Here is a 10,713-nt window from a genome sequence, read left to right on the forward strand (position 1 = left end):
TTGCAGCTTCATTAAATTTTCAAATCTCTCTTGCTCCAATGTGCTGTTGAAGAAAATAGAGAAAGAGTCTTTTACAAGGAGCAAGATATAACAGCACCATGTCTGTATGTCTCTAGAGAAGCTTTCAAATCTGCTCAGGCAGACGGCCTGCATTTTATAGAAGTTGCTAGAAATTTCATAGAGCTGTTTTTAATGCATAATTTGGGAAGTGGTCTTGTTCTTAAGATGAGAGGGGTAAATCAGCATTTATACTATCAGCCCAAAAGAAATAAGTGTAAGGTCAGCCCTTGGGCATGACGGAAATTTTCTCCTATAGTCTGGCAGACATTTTCAAATAGAAGTCCATCCACACTTCAACTTGTTTTTATCTCAGGAACTTATTTTTATTATTAGAATAGATTCTGCAGTGGAACCAGCAAGCCCCAGTCAGAAGCTCAACCCAAGCATGCTCATCTCCTTTCTTGGCTAATACATTCAGGCTGTGACTTAAGAAACAAGACAGCTAAACCCCTGCTCCTGCCCTCGAGACTCTCTAGAATTCAAGAGCCCCAACTGCACACATGTCCAGAGACTTATGTTCTTCTGTCAAATGAGATCATATGTGGTTTAGTCACTTAAGACATGCAAAAAGGACAGCTCCTTTTCTGCAGATATACTGAAAATCATCTCAGGAGTCTGAAGCAATGCTTTGTCATGTTAAAGTACAAGCATCTTCCCCCTCCTTATGATTATGGAGAAGGAAGACACACTGGGACAATATTGCCTTTCATCCCAAAAAGCTGTACATCTGCATAGTCAGTATTTGTTACTGTATTCTGCCTTTGCAGCCCGGCTGGGTACTTTGAGTCACTGAGAACACCTTGGGCCTCAGCCCAGCGTGGCACTGCAGGGAGCGCCAGGAACACACTAGCCCAGAGCTCAGCTTCTGCCCAGGAGGGTTTTGAGCTTCACTGGACTGTTGGAATGAGTCACCAATTTGATGCAGTCTGATCAAAACCTAGCAGAACCTTTGGCAGCCAGCGCTGGGGAAACTTTCCACACACAAAATATAAAGGCTCTGTCAGTCTACTCAAAACAGCAGACTCTCCCTAGGGAAAGACAAAAGCACTAAGTCATGGAAAGCTTATTTTTTAGTGGCTGTCCAGCAGTTCTTGTTAAAAGACTATCCTGAAATCAGAGCAGCAGAAGAGTATTGCCTTTTCCTTATTCTTTCTCCCTGTGAGACAGGAAATCTGTAACAGCTGGGGTTGTCATTTTAGAAACAATGTTAGCTTTTTCTCCTTAGTCACATTCAATTCCACTTATACTGTCGGACGCAATTAAATCCATGCTGACCTCGTTAACCCATTGGTGATACTTAAGCTGTACGAGTTTTGGGAGCAGTTGTCTTTGCTCCTGGGCTGGAACAATACACATTATCACTGTGTTCAGATCAGGAACTGGAATGCTGGAGCTAGCAGGCTAATGAAGCAGGAAACAGCAAGTGCTAGTTTCCTTCATGAACATCTGCCATTCCTTCTCCCTCTAGTCAGTCACCCACCCATACATACCAGAGCAGACAGTTTACCTCTGCTCAGTTTTCAAGGATCCCTATTGTGGACCTCTTCAGTCTTTCATCCTCACTCATCTTCCTCTCTAATATTTTACTCCTGCCCAAGTCTACTGTTAAATAAAAGAATAGGATACTTTCCAGAAGCTGTAGAGCTTTTGTTATTCTACTCCAAGTGTTACAGATTTTTGGCCATAAAAGTGCAGCCTTCCTAAAACATGCCAGTTCAGGCCTGTGAAAAGTTACAGGTCCAAAATCACCCTGACTTATATATTTTGAATGACAATATTATGAAACAACAAAAAAAGTTATTTATCTTTTGATATTTTATGTGTTTTGATGTTTTATATATATTTTGGCTCTTACTCTCTCTAGCAAGAAAATTCCATTCCTACCATGCAAAGCTTAACTTTTGTTCCTACATGCTTTTTTTTTGCAGGAGCTTACATAGGTGAAACAAAACAGAAAGAGTCTAATAGAGGAAAAAATACTTTTCTGCATTGAAAAGCTACAGATTATATAATTTACCTAAGCTTGCCTCAGCTTTCAGCTGAGACAATTACATCTTCCCATGCTTCCAAAATTCATATTTTACCTATTTATACTTATGGGGGTCTAGAAGGGATGTTATGTTTACAACTTGCAACAGTCATACCCACTTCTGACAGTGGTGAATTTGCCTCATATTTGGCAATATGTTTTTCAGCAATTTTGTGAGACAGGAAGATTCCCTGCCAGCCTCAGAATACCATGTGCATATTTAAAACCCAAATCTCGACTGCAAATAATAAGATAAGATCCAACCACTCTTCTTGAAAGATAAACTTCCATTTGTTAATACTAGCGAAAGGCTCCTTGGATTATGGAGTCTAGCCAGTAAATGTGAATTTGTGGTTATTCTGCACATCAAGGCACATTTCCACATTTAAACATTCTGATTCCTAAAAACATTTGCATTTGGTTGGAACATTCTTCATGCCTCAGCTCTGTTTTAAAAGTTCTTAATTCCTTTCATAACAGTAGAAGATAAAACCAAATTCCATCCACTCCTGACCAGTGCAAGAAACCTGACCAGTGAAGCAACCAACAGGTGACCAGTGAAGCAACCAACAGTTTTAGCTAACAGTGTTTGGATGACAAAGATAACATTTCCAGAGGAAAAAAAAATTAATATGGTGAAATAGTAGAGAAAAATACACTAGCTAGTCACCTCTCATGCCTTAGCCAGTTCTGTGCAAACACCTTCATTGTAGTGGAAGGATAGGCCTTAGTCTGATGCCCTCAACTCCCTTTTCAAAAAAAAAAAAACAAAAAAAAAAAAAAAAAACAACCAAAACCAGTTAAATTGAAAAGCTGTTCTTCTACAAGCAGAAAGAAACCCATCCATTGCAGAGTACTTGTAAAACTGCAGCATTTCCAATTCAGGCCTTAAATTACAACGCCATAACTTTCCAAGGCAGACAAGCTCTAAGTGACTCATCTGGGAAGGCAAACACCATTTATTTTTGACATTTATACCTTATGAATTATTAATTGGTTTTCTGCATCTAGATTGATTTTGCATGAAAAGGAATTTCTGGCACAGACCTTAAAGCTGAAAAGTGTTCAGATTGGAAAAGAACTCAGCAGTAATATCTGTCTGTCTAAGTGTTGCTTAAAAGAGCAAATCCTGTTAGTCTACTGAAAGTCATAAAAGACTAAATGAACATTTGCAGGAAATTTTTCTTTCTAGAAAAAAAAAAAAAAGGTTTTTATCTGTAATGAAACTTGTTCTCCTTCCACCTTGTTTCACTGTAGTTGCACTCTTTCCCAAAGACGCAGAACAAAAGTGATGTCTAGTGATAATGGCACTTTAAATTGAAAGATAAACAGTATGTCTGGTGTTTCTGCACAACAGTCACTGAACTTCATAACCCAAAGGTGAAAAGCAAGCTCTACATCAAAATGTTTAGATAAACTCTTTTCACATGTAAAGACCTTTTGCAGCCAATAGAAACTGGAAATTAGGCAATCAAAAAGAGTAACAATTGATATACAATAACACAAGTTATTAATAAATCCACAAAATCCACAAAAAAAGATGATGGAGACAGAGGGGAATATAAACATTTTAACACTGTGAAGTGTTCTGCTGCCATAGAATTGAGGGGCAAAAGGCAGGGAAAGCCAGTATTTTTTCTCTATTTTAGAATTTCTGCTTACAAAGGATTCAGCATAGCAGCCCCTTTTGACAGTGAAGACGAATCCAAGGAACACAAGACCAAAACACAGCCTGATGAAAATCACGTAAATGCTGACATGGATCCCAGCTAGTGGCACATGTCTACTCTGAAACAGATATGCATTCGATTCTCCAGCCCTCCTCCAGTAAGAGGTGCAATAGCCAAATGAGTGGCTGAATTTCTTGTTCTTTCAGAAAGTCTTCTGGCATCACACCAAACCACAAGGTTATGCTGCTGCTGCCTCAGCAGCACCTTTACTGACATCCAATAACACTCCCTTTCTGTGGAGAAATGATGATGGGAAAAGAAGACGAGCGTAAACTGCTGCACTCAGTGTGAACCATATGATGCTGCAACAACTACGTCAGTCCAATTTCAGTGTACAGAATTTTAAAAAATTGAAATATGTTTATTTATAAGCATATGTCCTCCATCACAGACACAAGAACATCATCACTATTACGTCAAGTGCAACTACATACCCACAAATCATTCTGTACAGGTCCATCACAGTGATTTCCATCTACTGGCAAATTAAAAATATGCTGAACTTCAAACAACCACTCCTAATTTTCAATTTTCTACCATGCAAGTCTGTAGAGCCTCCATAATGGGAAATTTTATTAAAAATGTAAGCACAGTAAATAGCAGTTTCTCTCTTTTTTCTCCACTTTGGGAGGAAAAATAATTAATTTTAACTTCTAGCACTTCTATGACAGATTGGATGGATTCCTGTGCTGTGCTATAACCTCCGATTATAAAAACACTACTATTTTGTCTCCAAGATTAAGTGCAGGATTAGATAAGCACTGAAAGCCAGGTAATTGTGCTGTGGCAAACATCATTGCAATAATACCATGCTGTAGCTCTATTTTCTTTGGTCTGATTATCTACATACACTTAAGAAAGGATAAGCGCCACCATTGTCCATCAAGGGCCACTGCCTGAGAAGAGAATCAGAGTCACAGAAGTTTCTGGAAAGCAGCAGAAGGAAGACCTTTTAGTTCTAAGGTAAGAGGTTTGGAGGATGTTTTGGCTGTCCCTGAACATACCACAGACTTTCACAGGTAAGAGGGCCATGAATCTGCCTCATCAGAGCACTTCCCACTAAATGTTGTCCATGCAGTTTCTCTTCACATGTACTCACAGAGTGGCAGCAGCTCCTTGGGGCCCACAAAGCAGATTTGCAATTCTGTCCCTCTTGTCGAGGTTTTAAAAACCAAAGACTTCACTGGTACACTACTAGGTCATGACAGTCAATGTTCAAGCTCCTCAAGCTTCCATCCTTCACAAGAAATATGACAGACCAACCTGGCACCTCTCTTCCATTTGCAATTGGGAGCTACATAGAAGTACAGAATTTTCTGTGCTGTAACCTCTGCAAAATCTTCCTCAATTAAAATTGGTTATGCTGCTCCAGCACTTTGATGCAGCATGCTATCTATCAGTATGCTAGTCATGAGGACACATTTAAAATGCAAATACTGTTTTGCATGAGTGACCAAGAGCGTCCAGTTGTTCCTTGCTATGTAATAATTCCAATTAAGATGACAGTCAAGATATGAAACAAAAATCTGGTGCATGCTGTGTTTTGAGCACAGCATCCATGGGTATTCTTTGCCTCCAGACATAACTGGGAGAAAACTTAGAGATGGGTGTCATTTTGTGCTCCAACTTTTACATACACATCTAAAAATATAAAGGGTATCCATCAGTTGGAAAGTTACTACAGTAATAGATGTTTGAGAAATATTAAAAAAAAAAAAGCCATGATCTTTTTAGTACAAAAAGCAGCCATTCCTCCAATCAGATTCAGAAATAGGGTTTAAAACTGGTGCAGACTGTTTAAGCCATCAACAACTCAAAGGGTTACACAGTATCCAACTAAAGAGCAATTTAGATTAAAGTCAATTTTTCACCCTTTCAATTATGTAATATCAATAAAAGGACACATGGGAATGATGCCAAATGTGAATAATGTATCTGGCAATCAGCTAGAGTGCACAAACAGAAGGAATTTCCCTACCTGCTGTGGAAATAATCCCCTCTGCAGCTAAGTATTGTTTTCTAAAAATAGTCTTTATTTCCAGATCAAAATTTTGCTCCCTTTCCTTGATCTCAAAAGGTAGTGCTCAACACTGACAGAAACCACCAGACTGCCAGTAGTGCACACCTCTTGGGCAGAGGTTTCTAGCAGCCTGTTTGGGCTCTGTCCTCAGAACCACACCACCCTGCAAACAACTCTCCTTCCACCTTCCTCAGACTGCTCACAAGTTTCCTCACCGCATGAGAAGGGAGATCATTAAGTTTCACAAAAGCAACACATGGCGCAGCGCTTGCACTAAGAAAACATGCTGCCCAGCTTTCCAGACCAACTCCCACACGTACCTTTACATGTGAGAAAACATGGAAGGAGAAAAGCAGACCTACTGTGAGTCCAGCTTCAACCACAGTCAGCTGGAAAAGACAGGTGATGTCCTATCACTGGAAAAGCAAACACAGCTTCCACACAACACTGCAGGACAGTCAGGAACATGTTATGAATAGAGTGTGCTAGAGATTAGGGAAAATACTGATATCAACATGAACAGTAAAAATTGGTTAGTTGCAGTTTATTTAGTAAGTGGACTGTGCCATACATTACAGAGAAAAACACTTTACATACTTCTGACCAAGGAATTAAAAAAAAACATTCTGGCAGATGAACCCAAATATTCTCTTTTCCACAAGAGAACCTGTGTAGACAGGCTCTGAATTAGCAAAGAATTCCTAGGAAGACCACAGAATTTTGCGGACAACAGCATAGCTAGGCAGGAGTCTCATTTGCTTCTTATTAACCAGCAGAGTCATTCTCTTACTGTGCTATTCACAGTTGCATAGTTAAAGACAGTAGCATAGTACTTTCCACCTAAAGTAATGGCATCTAACAAGCTACTGACAATGAGGAGTGGAGTGGAGTAGAAGTCATTTCTTCAGATATTTCTTTCAGTATCAAACATTTTTATTTTTCTCTATCTCTATAAAACTGTATAAACTGGTTAATCTGGTCTTGGTGTTGAGACAAATTTAATCATGAAAGCAGAATACAGTGGTAGAAAAGAAACCATACTACAGGCTTTTGGTTCAAATCACCACATTCTTACTGCTATATAAATGTCAGTCACATTTATTCAGTTGTTTCAAATGGAACATCAGATGTGGCCACTCCCAGAATTTTTTAAAATCTCTTTCCCTATGAAATTATTACTTTCTGAAAGCTTAATTTTGACTGTGCCTCACAAGAACCATATTATGCAATGAATGCAGTCATGTGGAAACAAAGCTCGCGCTATTTTAAAACAACTCAGTTTAAATGCCCCAGACTGTCAGATCTGTATTACCCAAAGTGACTGTGGTAGTTTTATAACTGTACATAAACCTGGAGGAAGCAATTTTCTGTTGGTCACACTGGCATAACAATACTGGCAAAGGAGTCTGCATGCCTAAAGAAAAAGGGACCATTTGGTGGCACAGCACTTTGTTGCCCATTTCTGGGAAAAAACACACTTTAGATCTTCCTAGCTTCAGGATGTATGATAGAGCTGCATCAGCATGTTAACACTCAAATGGGGTAATTTCTCCTTCTTAGGTGCCCTGTGGATATTAGAGGTAAATGAACAACCTAACCTGCTCCACACTGGTCAGTCTAACGTGTATTAATGTCAGGACTTCCAGACTCATCCTGCTTTTACAAACTCAGGAAGATTTCTCTAAACTTTATTTATCTGCTGCACAGAGGTAAAACCATTAGTTTTTCTGAAAGGCAAAAGGGTGAACACTCGACTCATTCCAGAAGGTGCAAAGTATCTTCCTGCTCTTCAAGGTCTCACTGCTGTTGCAGTTGGTCCATGAAAGTTGACAGCATTAAGTTCTTCAGCATGGCTGCTAAACTGGCAGTACTTTATGCAGGTTAGCTTGACATTTCACAAGTCGGAAAACAATAAATGAAATTAAAGAAAATGTTTGCATTGTATAAAACAATCCAGATGTGCTCTTGATATGACTTAGGACTCTAGTAAAACAGCACATATAAATAAACATGAATAAGAATCAAATCAAAAATTTAGAATTTTTTAAAACTTCCTAATTGTCTGGTCCTATCTGGAAAGCTTCATTCATGCCAGCAACGTCAATCTGTATTTCACCTGGTGTTTAACTGCTGGTCAAAAGGATTACTCCCTAGAGCAAGGTCAGCACAACTATGTCGCGGATTTCTCACTCATAATGCACACAAGCCAATAAGCAGATCACTCTTCAACATACTTGTGAGTCATTCTCATACATGAATGTGTCTTCATGGCCTGCATGAAAACAAACTGTGAAAGTCAAGGCTGGGGCCAAAAATCCCTGGGTCATCAGATGTCAGGCTGCTAAATCTGGCATCAGAGACTTAAATATTTTTGTTCCAGACAGCTAAAACTCTGCCTTCCTTCTAAATGACAGTACTGCTGACAATCAGCGCGAGAGTGTCATCTGAAGGACAAAACAGCATGGACAGACCTTTCACACCATGCTCCCTCAAAAAAAGATGTTTACCTCTGCTGCTGCAGATGCATGCTCATTAGCTTACAAAAATGGAGAACTGAGATTTCCAGTACTAAAAGTGAACTTCATCTTGCCCGCTTCTTAAAACATAGACAGCACAGACACTAAAATTCTTATTTTCAGTACCAGAACTCATTGCCGTAATGATGACTCCTGGGCTGCTCATAGCACCATGGGCAGCAGGGGAAGAAACAACAAAGTAAGCAGCAGCAGATGGGCACTGCTGGATGGGCTCAGGCACCCTTACCTGCTCCTTCTGCCATCTGTTTTGAATGCAGCCGTTTTCTTGCAAGGCTTTACCAATGATGCAGCACAATGTGGCATGAAAGGTGAGACACAGTGTTATTCAATGCCTTCATGCACCCATGCAGGACTTGGTATAAAACCATTGCATTCAGAGTTATAATGCGTACTGGTGTAACTACAAAGTATGGAAAATCAGAATTTGGACAAATATTTGGATTAAGGACCATTTTTTCAGGAAATATATCCCCATAGTGCTCAAGAGATGAGATGCATGAGAAGGGGAAATACATGGGTGTTTAAAAGTCAAACAGCTGAATGTATCTTGTGTGCCATGATCTACAGATCGCCTGCAGTGATCAAGACTCCTAGCTGAAGATGCCTGCAATGGCAAGCAATTGGAAATAACTGGAGATTTTGTATTTAGTTACAAACAAAACAGAATTTTAAAAATTAAACAAACAAAACAAAAACACACAAACAAACAACAACCAAAAAACCCAAAACACACAAAAAAAAAAAAAACCCACCTACACTGCACAGGTCTTGGTGTCAGCTGTCTAGATCTAAATCAGTTCCTCTGACTTCTATGAAACCATTTTAGATTTAGCCCTAAAGCCCACTAAGTCAGAAATTGTACCCTTGCAGACTGTCACACACGGATTTTGCATTATGAAACAACTCAACTACTGGTGAAACACTCACCCTGACCTTCCTGCAATATCACACCATGCCTAAAGCAACAGAACCAAACCTCATTACTCGGATTTCAGCTGTGGTCTAGACCCACGAAACAAAAAGGTCATGTTTATTGCTGTTTTCCCAAAGTCAGGCTAAAACAAAAAACGCCTGTGGAAACACGGTGCACAGACCTCGCCGGGGAAGGTCCGAGCCCAGGGCGGGTATTTGCTGCAGAAACTGCCCCCGCGGGTTCAAGCGCGGAGGTCAGGGCAGCCCAGGAGCTGCTCCCGCACCCGGGAGCCCCTGCCCGCTGCCGCAACGCGGCCGGAGCCGAGTGGGGGGAGGCGGGGCGGCCCGCCAAGCCCCGGCCCTCCGCAGATGGACAGCCCCGCAGACCCACCACCCTCCGTGCACATTCACGCAACCGCGCACACCCGGCCAGACACACGGCCCCTCGCCCGCTCACTCATCACGCACGGCCGGGCACAGCATCCGCGCAAACCCACTCGCCCCGCACTCACTCGAACGGAGACCCGCGCACGACCCCGCACGGCGCACACCCGTGCATGCCCACGCACACGCCAGCCGCAGCCGAGCGCGCTCCACACGCGGGGAGAGGGCTCGGTACCTGCGTGGCTTTGTGGAACTGCTTCTTCAGCCCGGCCACCGACATGGCGAGGGCAGCGCGGAGCAGCAGCCGCGCGGAGCAGCAGCGGAGCGGAGCGGAGCGGAGCGGAGCGGAGCCGAGCGGAGCCGAGCCGAGCCGAGCCGAGCCGAGCCTCTGTGCCTGCCCGCGCCGCACCCGCGCCCGGCGGAGGCTGTCAGACGGCGGCGGCGGTGCGGGAGCGCCGTGACGTCAGGGCGGGACGCGCCGCCTCCGGCCGCCCCCGCCCCGCAGGTGCGCCGGCAGGGGCCGCCGCGGGGCTCCCGCGCCGCCGCAGCGCCGCCGCCGCACGGCCGCTGGCCGGGGACCCGCACCCCGCAGCCCCGCCCGCGGCAGGCAGCGATCGTCCGGGGCGGACACCCCCGGGATGGGCACCCGCCTCCGCCCCCCGCCGCGTCGGTCCCGGTCGCAGGCGTAGGTCTTCTCCGTTCTCCCCGCGCTGCGCGGACCTCGGTCTCGCCTCAGCTGCCTTGTCGGCAGGGATCAGGATGCTCGTCCCCGCGGGACATCATCCGCGGAAATGAGCCCGAAAAGAAATTGCCGGAGCAGTAATGGGGGCAAGAGAGGAAAGCAGTAGCGGAGTCAATGTTGGCCAGTTTTCTGAAAAAAAATGTTGGCCAGTTTTCTGAAAAAAAAACCTTTCTGGCCACGTCAGCTTATTTGGGCCTGATGGTGCCTCGCTGAAGCACACAGTTGGTTGTCAAACCCCGGCTAATTGGGATTCTTTCAACTAAGTGCTGTTTTCTTCTCCCGTCAGATTGTCAGTGATG

The 10,713-nt window shown here is 43.1% G+C and overlaps 1 protein-coding gene across 2 annotated transcripts in view; it reads right to left on the minus strand.

Moving 5' to 3' along the window:
* The window catches only part of SH3GL2 (SH3 domain containing GRB2 like 2, endophilin A1), an 89,509-nt gene extending 79,357 nt beyond the window's left edge, over positions 1–10,152 (minus strand). Inside the window, exons 1-2 of one of the 2 annotated variants that reach the window (XM_038125002.1) lie at positions 10,026–10,152; positions 9,908–9,979 (exon numbers count right to left, since the gene is read on the minus strand). In XM_038125002.1, the coding sequence (XP_037980930.1) occupies positions 9,908–9,952 (45 nt within the window). In that variant the 5' untranslated portion in view covers positions 9,953–9,979; positions 10,026–10,152. Of the gene's footprint in view, positions 1–9,907 lie in introns of both variants that reach the window. The other variant, XM_038125001.1, reaches the window with a different exon arrangement.
* Between the last annotated feature and the right edge of the window lie 561 nt (positions 10,153–10,713).

The sequence above is a fragment of the Motacilla alba genome, chromosome Z, assembly GCF_015832195.1.
Source record: "Motacilla alba alba isolate MOTALB_02 chromosome Z, Motacilla_alba_V1.0_pri, whole genome shotgun sequence".
Lineage (NCBI taxonomy): Eukaryota > Metazoa > Chordata > Aves > Passeriformes > Motacillidae > Motacilla > Motacilla alba.